Source organism: Galeopterus variegatus, unplaced genomic scaffold, assembly GCF_000696425.1.
Source record: "Galeopterus variegatus unplaced genomic scaffold, G_variegatus-3.0.2 Scaffold62, whole genome shotgun sequence".
Taxonomy (NCBI): domain Eukaryota; kingdom Metazoa; phylum Chordata; class Mammalia; order Dermoptera; family Cynocephalidae; genus Galeopterus; species Galeopterus variegatus.
The window spans coordinates 201972-218236 of record NW_007726173.1 but is presented as its reverse complement, the minus strand read 5'-3'; the positions used below and the strand labels follow the sequence as shown (position 1 = coordinate 218236).

The 16265-nt window shown below is 39.0% G+C and overlaps 1 protein-coding gene across 12 annotated transcripts in view; it reads right to left on the bottom strand.

Annotated features, from left to right (window-relative positions):
• Positions 1-16265, bottom strand: part of MARK3 (MAP/microtubule affinity-regulating kinase 3) — a 112571-nt gene that overhangs the window by 70468 nt on the left and 25838 nt on the right. For 11 of the 12 annotated variants that reach the window (XM_008576399.1, XM_008576411.1, XM_008576356.1 and 8 more), the window contains exon 3: positions 2296-2349. The exons of the other annotated variant lie outside the window; for it this stretch is intronic. In XM_008576399.1, the coding sequence (XP_008574621.1) occupies positions 2296-2349 (54 nt within the window). The remainder of the gene's footprint in view (positions 1-2295; positions 2350-16265) is intronic. 12 annotated transcript variants of the gene reach the window in all.

The following is a 16265-nucleotide window of genomic DNA, read 5'->3' as shown; positions in this document are numbered from 1 at the left end:
GGCCACCCTTATATAGGGATCCGAACCTGTGGCCTTGGTGTTATCAGCACCACACTCTCCCAAGTGAGCCACAGGCCGGCCCTTAATTGACAATATTTTAACATGTGTGTTCAAACACTGCCTGAATGAGCCGGTCTACCTTTTCTGATAGTGATAATACAAACAGATTGCATAATGTGGATGGCAGAATGTTCCTTAAAAGTGAATGTTAGCTTCTAGGGCATGCTCCAGAGCTTTAAATCACTATCTAAAGAGAGCTGGTCCCAATACAAGTGTGATACACTTGTTGTCACACTGTGTGGTGCTTCTTAGCACCACTGCTGAGAAGAAAAAAGGCTGCAGGAATGATTGTGCCAAAGAGGGATGGCCAAAGTCACCTTGTACGCTCCACTATGTTGCCAGTTTTCCACGGAAAGGAACTTAGTGAAAAAGAATGAGACAAATGTATATGGAATGCTTCTAATTTATTTTATATGAGAAGAATATGAATTTACACACATGATTTTACACAATGTCCTATAAACTGGAAATATTATAAGTTATTTAATTTGGATAGATCTGGCTTTAGGATAAGTCTTCTGTGAATGGCTCATATACTTGAACTATACCAAATACAAATCTTAAAATGTTAGCTATTAGATTATTATAAGACAAAATGAATGCGGATGCAAATACATATAATCACGCCACTGGGCTAACCAGACAATCTATCATGTACTAAGTTGATAATGATGTGACAAACAGTAATTTGTAATAATAAAAACAAATAGCAGCAATTAAAACTATAACCAAAAATAATGAAAAAGAAAGCAAGCAAGCAAGAAGGAAGGAAGGAAAAACTGCAGCCAACTTGAGACAACACTGTAATTTTTCCTGGATAACTGCTAGGATTCCAATTATCTTTCAGGTATACAAGAATAGTGGAAGCTTTGTAACATCATAGAATACTGAATTAGAGTCCTTTATAAACTTATTCATATGTTAATTTTAGTTCTGAATACCACATTTTAGTAACTGACTTGTATTAAAGTACCATGTCTTTAGATATACGAAGAAATGAAAGTTTAAGGAAATAGGCAAAATTTACTCTTCAGAACAAAGGACTAGAATTTTTAGATCCATTCCAGGACCACCTTGAAAAACATTAAGGCTCACTATGGGCTGCAGATCACAAAGAACCTTTTGTTTAAATACCCTTTTTAGTGCAAGACAAAGTCTATCTCCCTTTCTTGCTCCCACACACATAACAGGGAAAGAACTTCAAAATTATTAGGATACAAATAACCATTAGGAGTACATTAGTAATACACACAGGGCATTACATTTATAAAAATATTTTACAACTGGACAGTGCTTTGTAGTTTACAAAGCTCTTTTATATGCATTATTTCATTGATACTCACACCCACCCTGAGAATACAAAATTATTTCCATTATAAAGTTTAAAAATCCAAGGTCCAGAAAAGATACATGCCTTACTCAAGGTCAAGTTACACATTCTACTAAATGGCAGAGTCAGGACTTAAACTGAGAATTCCTATTCCTAGGTCAAGGTCTCTATACCCCCCAACTACTATAGACCAAATCTAGAGATCAAATGATGCATGCGAAAAGGCTTTGCAAAACTAAAAGAACTAGAATTGTTTTATTATGAAGATTATTAATTATCTGCTGATGCACTAGTGAAATACCTATGCCCAGGCCCTACCTAAGCAGTTCGATCTCTACTATGGTCCAGGCATCAGGACTTTCAAAATCTGCCCAGGTGATTCTAATATGCATTAGGGTGGAGCCCTTCCAATCTAAGTTAAATGATACAAACAGCAATAGTGCTTTACAAACATGATTTTCCACTCTCACTTTTACTTTTACATTAATTAATCATCACTCCTTAATTAGACATGGCGTCAAGAGTTTAATAAAGCCAAAGTGCTGACTTTAAAGATTTCAGTATTAGTTATAAGAAAGGCATAAGAAAGGTGTACGAATCTGCATAATACCAACTACACAAAAACATTTTTGTACTGTATTTTTTAAAAACTCTATTCTAGTCAATATTTAGAATATTCAATTTAAAAGTACAGATTTCAGTTTGTGCTATTAGGAACATTTAAAAGTCATTATTTTCAACTGAAGATAACCATTTTTATAAAATACTACATTTAAGTTGCATTCATTTGAGGAGTAGGAAGCTTTACTGCACTAAACAAAATAATAACAGTTGAGATATTTAAGGGATAAATTAGATGGCAAATAGCACTGAAAATCATTTTTAAAATTCTGGACCAATCTTACCTTTTGTAGACTTGTTGGATTCAACTGAGTTTTGTCAATTATTTTTATTGCAACCTAGAAAAAATAAATTAATAAATTAGATGGCAAATAGCACTGAAAATCATTTTTAAAATTCTGGACCAATCTTACCTTTTGTAGGCTTGTTGGATTCAACTGAGTTTTGTCAATTATTTTTATTGCAACCTAGAAAAAATAAATTAATAAATATTTATGGATTTTAATAACCAGGTGATTACAGATTAACTGATAAAGTTTTGTAAATGCCTGGACATACGGCATTGTTAAAATGCAAGGAAGCAAACAAGCCTCAAAACCTAAAACTCAGCTGATTACAATAAGTAACTGTAACTTTATAAAACTGTATAACTGAAAATAGGGGCTTAATGCAAATAAGGGTATTGCTATAACATTTTATATTTAAGTTACTTATAGACAAGGGAGGAAAAGAATTGCCTCCAAATCAAAAAAAGAAAAAGAAAAGAAAGAAGAAAGAGATTATACACGATGAAAACACTTCTAAAAATATATGCAATGTAGCACATCTCCTCTTCCCTATTTACTGACACTTTAATTTTAGCTGACTTTGGGATCCTGGGGCAGGAACTGCAGGTTTTATAGGTTTATATAGCCCAGAATACTCTTAGAGTGTCTTGCATATAGTGAAAGCTTAAAAAGCATACAAACAGGGTAGTACTGAATCTGAAAACTTTAAAAAGATTTTATTGAGAAGTAGAAAAACCCTTTAGGTGGTTAAAAAAGGAAGGGAATAGTTCCAGATCAATCTGTGGGCTAACCAAGAGAAACACGTGTAAAGGCAACAAATGGACCAACCACTTGGCAGCCTTTGTTCAGAAAAGGGTGAGTATACCTGACACAGTATTAAAAAAAAGTACTAGGAGGCTTCCAGTCAAGGTGGTGGAACAGATAGTCCCCAGCATCAAATCAACCAATTTACAACCTTAAAAAAGCAACGACAGCCAAGCTGGGGTCACTAGAGCTCAGGGAAAGAGGAGAGGAGACCGACAGAGTGCATGAAGGCAGGAGAAGACACAATGAGAGAAAGAAAAAACTGCTCTGACCATTTCGTGCCACAGCCACTTTAAGGCTGGAGCTCCTGAGCACACAAAGCCAGGAGCTGGCAAAAACTGTGGATGTGCCCTCCAGATGAAGCTGTGTGGAGGCGGTAGGGGAGAAGATGGCCTTGGTGGTCCCTAGGACAGCAAGACCACTAATAGGGTTCCCGTGGACCCACATAAGAGCAAAGAGCCACAACAACTGAAAAAAGGAGCCATTTAGAGGCTGGTAGGTCATCACACCAACCATTAAAACCTGAGCTGCACAAAAAGCCTTCCCTAGCGAATCAGCAGCAAAGCAGCCATTTAGCTAAACCACACAGCTCAAGTACTGGTCCCCACAGGAAATTCTCCCATTTTAGAAGTAAGCAAAGAACAAAACATTAGTTCTGACCCAGACACACCACCAGTGCCTCCAGGCCCATCCGGGGTCCTGAGGCATAGAGCCAGGGACTGGACCCCCTGCCCACAACCAGGCACAGTCAGTGCCTTGGAGTCTGCCTGGGGTCCTGAGGCATGGATCTGGAGACCAGAAACCCCTCCCACAACCAGGCACACTGCCAGTGGCTTGGGGCCTGCCTGGGGTCCTGAGGCTGGAGCTGAGGACCAGACACCCCCACACAAAACCACACGCATGGCCGGCGCCTCGGGGCCTGCCCAGGGACCTAAGGCATGGATCTGGGGACCAGACCCCCCACAACGAGGCAAACCACCAGCACCAAGGAGCATGCCAAAAAAAACCCCCTCCATGTGGGTGGCCCACCACAGTAACCACGGCTGCCGCAAAAGTGGCTAGATGCCACAACTACCACACAGATGGTCCACCAGCCACTGGAGTGCATTGACACACGGAGAGTCACCACGGAGACCAAAGAAAAGAAGAGGATGTCTCCCTCCACAAAGCCCATTGCAGAGTGACAGAGGCAGCATCTGCTCTACGATAATATTGGGGGACCTGAACACACCTCTCAGCATTGGACAGATCATCTAGGCAACAAATCAATAGAGTAACCATTATTCTTTCAGAAGAGAAGAAATCTAGGGCTATCAGAGGGGGCCGGGGCGAGGGAGAGGGGGATAGGGAGAGATTGGACAAGGGGCATAAAGAATAAGTACAATTTGTTACAATATATATGCTAGTAATATTGATTTGATCAACATATGTCAACATTGAACCCCCAAAATATGTATAATCATTATGATTCAATTAAAAAAAAACCCACTAGGACACAGGAAGAAAGAACTATAGCTTCTATTTATGTGCACTTCTTGTCTTAAAAAACGAAAAAAATCAGTTTTACTAATATTTACTAAATGGACCTGCACTGGCATCCTCACCTGTTCAGATTCTCACTTGTCAGGTAAAGATGATTTCTATTAACTACGGGTAACTAGAATGAGGGGAGGGTAGAGGTGATGATGGCAGGGAATGTAAGTTGAGAATGGCTTTGCCTTAACAGGGAATATAAACTAACCTTAGCACCTAAGGTCCAGAACAGCAAACGAGCCTGCCTGTGAGATGGGAGAGGCTGCGCTTCCTACTGTATATGCTGCAGAACACAGATGCAATAAGATACACCACTGAAGAAAGCATCTGTAGTCAAAGTCGGGGAAAAGACTTGGAGATTCTCTATGTCAATGGTTCTCACACATTTTGGTCCCCTTTACACTCTTAAAGATTACTTTTGACTCCAAATGTGGGTTATATCTATCGATATTTACCATATTACAAAATGAAAACTGAGAAACTGTAAAAATAAGTAACAATTCATTTCAAAATAACAATAATAAACCCATTACATGTTAACATAAGTAACATTTTTATGAATTTTCATATTGTGCTTCTGCATTCAATTTGTTGTGATATCACGTGCCATGTAACTTCTGGATAATTCCACTCTAGACTTGTGGAAAAGAATTAAAAAAGTATGGGCCGGCCCGGTGGCGCACTGCTACAGTGCGCTGCTTGTGAGTGCGGTGGCGCTCCCGCCGAGGGTTTGGATCCCACATACAGACTGGTTCCTGCTCACTGGCTGAGCGAGGTGCGGGCACGGCACCAAGGGTTGCGATCCCGTTGCCGGTCCGGTCCGGGCGCGACACTGAGGGTTGCGATCCGTTGCCGGACACGAAAAAAGACAAAAAGGAAAAAAAAAAAAAAGGTAAACATTTTAGTAGTATTACAAAAATAGTTTCGACTTTGTAGACACCCTAAAAGGGTCTCAGAAAACCACCAGGGGACCAACCCCATGACATACTTTGAGAACCACTGGACTATGCATTCAACACTATGTTTTTTATTTTATTTTATTTTTTTTTCCTTTTTGTCTTTTTTCATGACCGGCAACGGGATCGCAACCCTCAGTGTCGCGCCTGCACCGTGACTGGCAACGGGATCGCAACCCTTGGTGTCGCGCCCGCACCGCGCTCAACCAGTGAGCGGGCCGGTCTCCATATGGGATCCAAACCCTCGGCGGGAGCGCCGCCGCGCTCCCAAGCGCCGCACTCCACCGAGTGCGCCACCGGGCCGGCCCAACACTATGTTTTTTAAAGACTGCTTAACTTGGTCTAAAGCCTTCACCTACCCAAGTTATTTACTCATCATGAACCTGTTAACCTCCAGAAAAGCTACAGAAAGGGAAATGCCGCAGCAAGGCATCCAGTGATTCTCAGCTTGGAGTGGAAGGACCACCAACCCCACTCCTGGAAGGAAGCAAATCAGAATTGGAGAAGGAGCAGAGAGTGAGTGTGTATGTGTGCTTGAAAAAAAGCAAAGTCAGAATTTTAATGCTATATTTGGAAAATATAAGTTTTGATACAAACTATACTAAATAAGGGAGAGAAAATACTGGCTGCTGGAATATGTGAACACTGACTATGTTGGGCACATCTCAGTAGGGGAGAAGATGTCTTATTCATCTTTACAGCCCTAGCACATTATCTGGCACACAAGAAGTACTCAGTAAATGTTTGCCGCGTTGATCTGAGCCCTCAAAGACTCATAATCAGTAACCAAACACATATTAGAGATGGAGATAGGACAGTGAAATGGGATTTCCGATGTTTTAAGAGTTATCAATGTGGTTTTTAAATATTATGTTACTTTCACATCAAACAAATTAATTTTCTTCAAATTTACTTTCATAAGTAATTTTATGTGGTTTACTTGGATATCCAAATTCCAAAGAAACCCCTTAGATGTACTGTTCTTTTTTGACTACCATTCTGTTTTCTGCCTCTTTCTCATGGCCATATCCGTCAAACATGCTGCCTTTCCAGTTTCTCTTCCCTCTGACCTTGAGGCCTGGTTTCTATTCTCATGACTGTACTCTTAATCATTACTTTCTTCTGGTTCTGCTCAATATCCTCCTCCTAGTCTAAAGATTCTATTCTGATTCTGTTCTTATACATTTCCATCTTCAGGTACTGCTATTCAAATAGCACCTGAAGCAAAAATATAAGCTCAAATACATTGCATTCTGCTTAATAAAACTGTAGAAAACAGTCATTTTACCAAAAACAACAGTGTCCCCAGAATGAAACATTATCATTTAATGTAACGTGTATGTGCAGCAATGAAGACTGAGGGGGAAGTTCCTAATCCTCTCTTCCTCCCAGCTCCCTGCTGGGATGACTCAACCACCAAAATAACCTTGGCCCAGAACCGATGCCTGGAGAGCTCAGAGCTGAGACGTGGAGGTCACCAAAAGAGGAGGCAACTGCAGGGCATCACTGGTTGTGGTACCTCAGAAAGGTGGAGACTAGAGAGAAGACCACCCACACATTCCCCTGGTTCTGGAGTTGGATGAATAGAGGAGCGGGGTGAGAGGGACACAGCAAAAGGCAAGGGGGTTCGCTAGGTGAGGAAAGAAGAGTGTCCCTGCCACTTGCTGTGTAAAGTTCTGGGAAATTCCATTAAATTCACCCTGATGCCTGAAGCCAAGTAGAAAACTACAAAATGGGATAAAGACAGCTCATACAGGAGAAGGGCTTCACCCAATAAGCCTCAACTGAAAGAGCCCAACAAACTCATAGCAAACACCCACTGGGGAGAAATCCTTATCTTCCACTTCCTGTCAGTTCATTACTGGTCAATGTGGCTGGCCAGTTAGCTCAGTTGGTTAGAGTGAAGCCTTAAAACACTAAGGTCACTGGTTCAGATTCCTGTACCGACTAGCCGCCAAAAAGAATAAATAAAAATAAAAGCTTGACTACTGATCAAAAGATCCTAACATCCTGCTCCTGAAAGTATCCACAACCACTAACACAACAGGTCAAAAAATATCCAAAGTCTTTTAAGAGGACACAGAAACCTAAAGAATGGTGTATTAGTTTGCTTGGGCTGCCATAACAAAATACTGTTGTGTGGCTTAAACAACAGATAGTTATTTTCTCACAGTCTGGAGGCTGAAAGTCCAAGATCAGAGTGCCAGCACAGTGGTTCTGGGAGGGCTTTCTTCTCACTGAGTCCTCACATGGTGGGGAGAACAAGCTCCCTGGTGTCTCTTCATATAAGGACACTAATCATGTCAATCAGGGCTTACCCTTGTGACCTCATTAACCTTCTATAAAGACCCGATCACCAAAAACAGACACAATGGGGATTAGAACCTCAATACATGAATTTGGGTGGGGGGACACAATTCAGTCCATAGCAAATGGAGACCAAGTCAAACAACTTCAACAGTTGGCTACAAATAAAACTTCAAAACCTAATGAAACAACAAAATGGAAGACTGTCACAAGCATGAAGTGGAGTAAAAGAAGCAGACACAAAATAAAATACTGTATGATTCCATTAGTGTAATGTTAAAACTAATCTACAGTGTTAGAAGTCAGTATGGTGGTTCCCTTGAGGAGGAGGAACAGTGAAGTAATTAGGAAGAGGCAGAGGAAGGTTTCTGGGGTGTGGGTCATAGCGTAATTTTTACCCTGGGTCATGGTTGTGCAAATGTGTTTACTTAGTGATAATTCATCAAGCTCAGAGGAAGGTTTCTGGGGTGTGGGTCATAGTGTAATTTTTACCCTGGGTCATGGTTGTGCAAATGTGTTTACTTAGTGATAATTCATCAAGCTGTACATTTAAGATCAATGATGACTTAAAAAAAAATAACAAAAAGTCAAGAGATAATGCTTAAAACTGAAAAATAATCAAGAATATAAGCATGTTTTTCAAGATATGAAAGTAAAACCTAAAGAATCAGTTTAAAAGGCTGAAAGTGGCAATCCTGGGAGACTAGGAAAAGCATGGGTTTAGGGGACTATTTTTTGTAACAAGCCTTGACTCTTTCAACCGTGTAATATGTAACTTGAGTAAAAATAACTAAATGAAGTTTTTCCATAACCATAATGAGGACATTTGGTTAATGATGATATACTGATCCCATGCATTTCTGTCTTCTCCCACCCTGACAGGCCAAGTGAAGAATAAAGACAGAACGACAAAGGATGGCAAAGAGAATGGAAGAGGTGTTACCAGCAGACAAATGACTTCAAACAATTTCTGGGAGATAAAAATCTGATGATGGTAGAGTGGCACATGTAGCAGGGTACAAGTAGACAAGCCTAGAGTGTGCTCAAAGAAGGAAAAACTTAACTGTCCAGAGAAAATAACTCCATGTTGTGTATGTGGAAGGTCCCAGTGTCAAGGCCAACTTTCTTCCCAGCCAACAAGCGGCTAAGCCGGGCACCTGACTAGTGCCCACCCCATGTACTGAGAGTACTCAATTTGATCCACTCTTGAAAACATCAACAGAGAATCAAAAATCATCAGACAAATGAGGAAAGCCTACGATTTTTCCCAACATCCTTCTCCATGTATGTGTTATTAAGGGAGAACACCAGAAATAATTAAGCTTCCTCTTTCCAAAAAAGAGATTCATCTAATTCTTGTTATTCATAGTAATGTTTTATAAAGTCATTGTGAACATCGAACTAGTGAATCTTGAACCATTGTTTCTGGTGGGAAATACAGGTTTAGGTTCCCGCAAGCCTCTGGTCACAGCATTTTTGTCAACTAATCAATACATAAGCTTGTCTTACATGTGTGTCAGTTTAAGGACTTTTTTTTTTTTAAACCATATATTGTTGGTTAACATTAAACTCACGGCTAACAGCATCATAACTCACGCCTAAGTGAAGCTTACCTAACAACATGCATTTTCCTATAAGGCACATCACAGCCTTGCACTTAGGAAGACTAGACAGCACTTCAGCACTATGTGTGGGGGCCATTTTAAACAGTGAAATAATCAACAAAAAGCACAGAAATGTGAAAAATGCAGCATTAAATAGGCCACAAAAAGGACAATTTGTTTTTATTATGAAGGCTGAAACAAGAAGGCAAAACTTTGCCTTGCTGGACCTCAGCTGGGGACATGCACATTTCTTCCCACTCTGTGCATGTACAAAGATGACCATCAAAATACTGTACGTATTGACGTTGGGGTTACCAATAATTTTATCAAGTAGGTGAATTTTCAAATATAGAATCCACAAAAAAAATGATGATTAACTATCTGTTGTGAAAGCTGACTATACAAATTGGGAAATTCTTGTCAGACTCAAACTAAAATTGGAGCTGAGAGGACAGAAGGAAAAAGCACTTGGGGCACATAGCACCTGCTCCAAGAACTTTCTACAAGAGCTACTGATGAAACCACCTGCTGTAACCCTGAAACTAGTTTTATCTAGCAGCTGCTGAAACAACCTGCCCTGACTCTACAACTAATTTTTACTTACTGCTGTAGCTCACCAATCACAGCCTGCCTACTCCAAAAACCTTGCTAGTCTAATAAACTTTCTTTCAAAACAACATGTGACATTCTTCTCTCTTATAAAACTCCTTTTCTTTCTTTGGACATACTGGAGACCACCCCAGTTTGTGTGTGTGTCCCAGATTGCAATCCTGTTTTCCCAAATAAAACGTTCTCTTAGAGATTCATCTAAAAATCAAATAAAGTCAAATATTTTTATTTGACTTTAACACTGTTCTGGAGAGGGACAGTGGTGATGGATGCACAAGAAGGCGAATTTACTCAATGTTACTGAACTGTACACTTTCAAATGATTAAGATTGTAAAATTTACATTATGTATATTTTGTCACAATAAAAAAGTGTTAACAACTGTGTAATTAAGTAATTTTTAATTTGTAGGAATTGGGTTTATTATGTTTTTTCCCCCTGCATATTAACTATTTACTATACCACCAGATTGTACTACAAACATGTTGACTGCCTTTATGTTTTTTATTTTACTTACTTATTTTTATTTTGTGGCTGGCTGGTATGGGGAACCCTTGACCTTGACCACCAGATTGTACTACAAACATGTTGACTGCCTTTATGCTTTTTATTTTACTTACTTATTTTTATTTTGTGGCTGGCTGGTATGGGGAACCCTTGACCTTGTTATTTAAAGGCGGCGCTCTAAACAACTGAGCCAACCGGCCAGCTGCTTTGTGCTTTTTAGCTATATCTGTGATCAGAATACTAAAGCTTTCTTTCTTTCACTCTTCTGTTCACTCACTTCCAAAATTAATTTTCAATTAAAGCAAAATGTCTGAGTATTAACTCTTTTTGTCAGTCACAACAGCTGTTTTGAATAAAAAGTCAATTAATCACTGCCCCCTGCCCCAAGAAACTACTACTTGCTGAGTTTTGGTATAGTATGAAAGAACAATATCCACAATCATCTGAAAAGGGTATTAAGATATTCCTCCCTTTTCTAGCTACATATTTCTACAAATACTTCAACCAAAACAACACACCAAATAGTTAGAATGCAGAACAAATATGAAAATCCAGCTAACTTCTGTTAAACCATATATTAAAGAGATTTACAAAAAAATGATGTCACCCTCTCAATAACTTGCTTTGGAAAATAGCTGTTTTTCTTAAAAAAACATTATTTATGTTAACACATGATAAATTATTTTTAATGAATTAATATTTTAAGTTTCTTAGTGTTAACTTCTAATGCAGTAAGTAAATATCAATAGATATAACCCATATAAACAAATTTAAAGTTCTGACAGAAAAGTTTGGGAACTGTTCTAATCAATGATAATTATGTAGCAACATGGAAAATTGCTTATAATAAAATTCTGAGGGAATTTTATGACCAAAAGTACATCAAAAAACATGCATATGAATATGGAATGTTTTCCCTCTTTATTCTCCAAACTTTCTGTAAAGTTGTTAATAGTCTTCACCAAAAAGATTGTGACTAAAATATATAAACATTTATTTAAAGTCTCAAGAAGTTTAGCATGCCCCAGGATAAGAACTACAGTTTTATCATTCTTAAAATCAATAACAAATCCTTATTAAGAGAGAGTTAGAGGCTGAGGGTAAATGGGGTTCAAACCTAATGCCTCCTCCCGCTCCTTGTGATGTCTCCTATAATGTAGGAGATGGGACACAGATGAGGAAACAGAACAGCACACTTCCAGTGAGTGGTGGAAGACTGACAGTAAAGGGATACAGGTATAAAGCATAACAAGTTGAGAAGAAAACAGTGGAAAAGATATCTCAATAATTTCTGAAAGGGAATAGACAGAGCACAGAGGAAACTATAACCAGAGAAAATGTGATCTGTCCAGCAGACCTCAGAAAGGGCTCCAGACTTAGAGGCCCAGGGTACCAAAGAAGGTGGGAAGCTGCTAGGCTAACCAGAAGGTCAAAAGTCTGTACACAGAAAGTCTGCTGCTCCTTAACCCCACCAATAACCGCTAGTTCTTAAGAGGCTGGAAACTTATTCTGTGGAGAAACCGAAAAGGTTCTTGATTTAGGTCAATGGACCTATTGGGCATGGAGATAAAAAGGGGGCATTAAGTGACAATGCCACTGAGGGGTAAAACCATCAGCTCCTCCCAGGCAGAAGAGAGGATTCTTATCTAGAAAAACTGAACATTTCCAGAGAAGAAACCTAAAGATGCAGATATTTGGGGTGCTCCAAGAAAAGCACCAGACAACTTCCAACAGGAAAGCTCTGTGGTCAAACGTGTCCTGTGCACATAAACACAGCTTCTTGTCAGCTTCTGAGGACTCCACCTTTAAATAAAAACAGATGACCAAAGCTACCAGACTTCCAAAGAAAGTCTCCAAATGAAAGAGACATAACAAGAACTCCAGAGAAAAAAGAAACAATGCAGGGAGCAAAAACCTACTTTATTAAAATGAAAAAAAGCCTTTACTATCTTTAGGGAGTCAACAGAAGAAACGGCATTGATGATACCAGAACTGGATGCTATAAAGACAATAAACAGAAGATAGATCTGGGGGAAGAGGGGAAAGACACATGGAAATACTTAGAGAAGATAGATCTGGGGGAAGAGGGGAAAGACACATGTGCGTGTGCACGCGTGTGCACACATTTTTAACAGAAAGACTGGAAGATTAAAATTAAAGACATCTCTCAAAAAGTAAAAACACAGAGATGGAAAACTTTTTTTTTTTTTTAACTGAGGCTCTTTTTTCAGGAGTTCCAGTCTCTGATTAATAAGAATTCCAGAATAAAGATTTTTAAATTAAAAAAAAAGAGAGACAATTCCCCAGAACTGAAAGACAAAAATCTCCATACTGAAAGGGTCCAATGAGCACCAAGAACAATGAATGAAAACCAACTCCTTGGCACCTCAGTGTAAAATTTCTAAAAACCAAGGATAAACTTCCAGAAAGGAATAAAAAGTTACATATTTAAGCCACTTACATGGTTATACTACAGTTTTTGACATTACCAATATGCGAAAACCCTGATCTCAATTTCGAGCTTCCCACTCTTAAACCAACAAACTCCTCCTACCTTTCCTGCTCACTCAATCTAGTACTGTAATACTAGTACTCACTACAATCCATTGAGCCTACCACCTTCTTACAGTCTGTCTTCCCCCTCAAGTTCTTACTTCCTACCTACATCCATTATTTCATTTCAATCATTCCCTTGGATGTTCCATATCAATACTCTTGTTCCTTTCTCATTCGCCATACTTGTGTGACAAAACCCCAACTCTCTGCAAATGCCACGCCTGCAGTTGGATAACTAAATGCTGCTGGAGAGTAATCCACAGCCATGATGACTCTTCCCACTTTAAATCCTTGATCACTAATCTCAGGGAGGCCTTAAGGCACGCACTATCCACCGGGCCGGCCCTCAAATAAGAATTTTGATGTCCATTTTTGATTAGTTAATGGCCTAAAAATTAAAAATTAAGAATCAACCTAGAGAGAGGGGTCTCATCTAAATTGAACTTACACGAAAACCATTCTATTTATTTATTTTTTAAATAGATGACCAGTAAAGGGATCTTAACCCTTGACTTGGTGTTGTCAGCACCATACCCTCCCAAGTGAGCTAACCCAGCCATCCCTATATATAGGGATCCGAACCCACGGCCTTGGTGTTATCAGCACTACACTCTCCCAAGTGAGCCACAGGCTGGCCCTAAAACCATTCTATTTAAAGACTTGATTTAAAACTGTTCCTATTTCACTTGACATTCTCAAAAAAACCAAAACTATGGGGATGGAGAACAGACAGGTGCTTGTAGGAGGTTCTGATGGGGGAGTGGTGACCATAAAGGGACAGCACAAAGGACTGCCGTATCCTGATTGTGGTGGAGGTAACATGAATCTATCCATGGGCTAAAATGCACAGAACTGAACACCAAAATAAAAAACACTGTGTAATTTAAAAAGTAACAAAAGCTTGCTTAATTTTGATGTTCCAAATGAGAGTGAGTTCAAAAGGTGCCCATAAACAAGATGTTATACAACTATTATAGCCTTCCCATATACTCACAATAGCTAGGGGGGAAAAATCCCATTTACAGTAGCAACAAAAATTATAAAATACCTTGGAATAAACTTAACAAGAATTATACAAAACCTAGATAAAGAAAGTTATGAACCCTGAAAACAAAATCGAGACACACTTCATACTCCTGGATAGAAAGATTTGGTACCATTAAAATATCAGATTTTCCCCCAAAATTAATTTATTAATTCCATATTTACCTAATTAATTCCAAATTTACATAATTCCATCGAAAATTAATCTTATTAAAATTCCAATAAGACTATTGTTAGAACATGACAACTTGATTCTAAAATTCATCTGGAAGAGAAAGTGGCAAAAATAAGTATGAAATTTTGAAAAATAAGAATAATTGGCAGGGGACTTGACCTATTACAAAACTTTAAAACATCACAACCGAAAGCTGCAGGAACAAAACACCAATACTAAATAAATAGATCAGAGAAATAAAAGGACATATATGGGAATTTAATACATGACAAAGCAGGTATCTTCAATTAGTGGGGAAAGAACAGATGGCTCTGGGACAAAAAAAAAGTCGGATCCCTACACCTTGTACTAATTTTCCCCAAAACATATACCAAATGAATTAAACATTCAAATGTAAGCCATAGGATTATTAGAAAAAAAACACAAAATTGTTTTTTAAATCTTGGGAGAAGGTAAATCTTTCTCCCCAAGACATAAAATGCAATGTAATAAAGAAAAAAATAAAAAGATTTTACCACACAAAAATTTAAAATTTTCTAAAGCAAAAGACATCATAAACAGTTAAAAGAAATAACAATCTAGGAAAAAAATATTCACAACCTATATGACAGATTAGATGACTGAAACATAAAGGGTTTTAATCCCTAAGACAAAAAATTAAACAAAAAACCAAAAATGGATAAAGGATATGAAAAGGAAACATTTTAAAAAGAAAATATGAATGACAAAAATATAAGAAAATATCATAAATCTAAGTAGTTATCAGGGAAAATGAAGTTTTGCTTTTTTTATAACATCTTTTGTCTGTACATCAGTGCTGTGGTTTGAATGTCCCCTGCCCCAAACTCATGTTGAAATTTAATTGCCATTTTTAACAGTATTAAGAGGTTGGACCTTTAAGAGGTGATTATCCCAAAAGTGGGTTCCCCTCTCTCACCCTCTCTTTGCCCCTCCACCATGTTATTATGCAGCAAGAAGGACCTTGCCAGATGTGGTTCCTTGATCTTGGACTTCCCAGCCTATGGAACATCAAGAAATACATTTCTTTTCTTTATAAATTACCTAGTCTCTGGTATTGTTATAGCAGTAAAAATGGACTAAGACAATCAGATAGGCAAAAACTATCTACAGCGTAGCACGGGTGTGTAGAAACATGAACATTCTCATTCATTTTAGTAGGACAATAAGGTAGATACCATGTTTTCTCAAAAGCAATTTAGGAGTATCTATTGTCAAATATTTATCCACTTTGACCTAGGACTTCCACGTCTAGGAATTTATCCTATAGAAATACTCTTAAGGGCCGGCCCCGTGGCGCACTCGGGAGAGTGCGGCGCTGGGAGCGCAGTGACACTCCCGCCGCAGGTTAGGATCCTATATAGGAATGGCTGGTGCGCTCACTGGCTGAGTGCGGTGCGGGCGACACCACACCAAGGGTTGCGATCCCCTTACCGGTCACGAAAAAGACAAAAAAAAAAAAAAAATACTCTTAATAAGAGTATGCAGAATTATGTTAAAGAATGTTCACTGCAGACCTGTTTGTAACAGCAAAAATTTAGAAACAGCCGAATGCCCACTGACAGAAAATAAACCATGGTATCTCCATGCACTGGAAGACTATGCTGCCATTAAAATCAATGTGTTAGGGCCGGCCCGGTGGCACACTGGAGAGTGCGCCGCTTGGGAGTGTGGCGGCACTCCCGCCGAGGGTTCGGATCCCATATGGAGACCGGTTCCCACTCACTGGCTGAGCGCGGTGCGGGCGCAACACCAAGGGTTGCGATCCCGTTGCCGGTCCCCGGTACGGGCGCGACACCGAGGGTTGCGATCCCGTTACCGGTCAGTAAAAAAGACAAAAAGGAAAAAAAAAAAA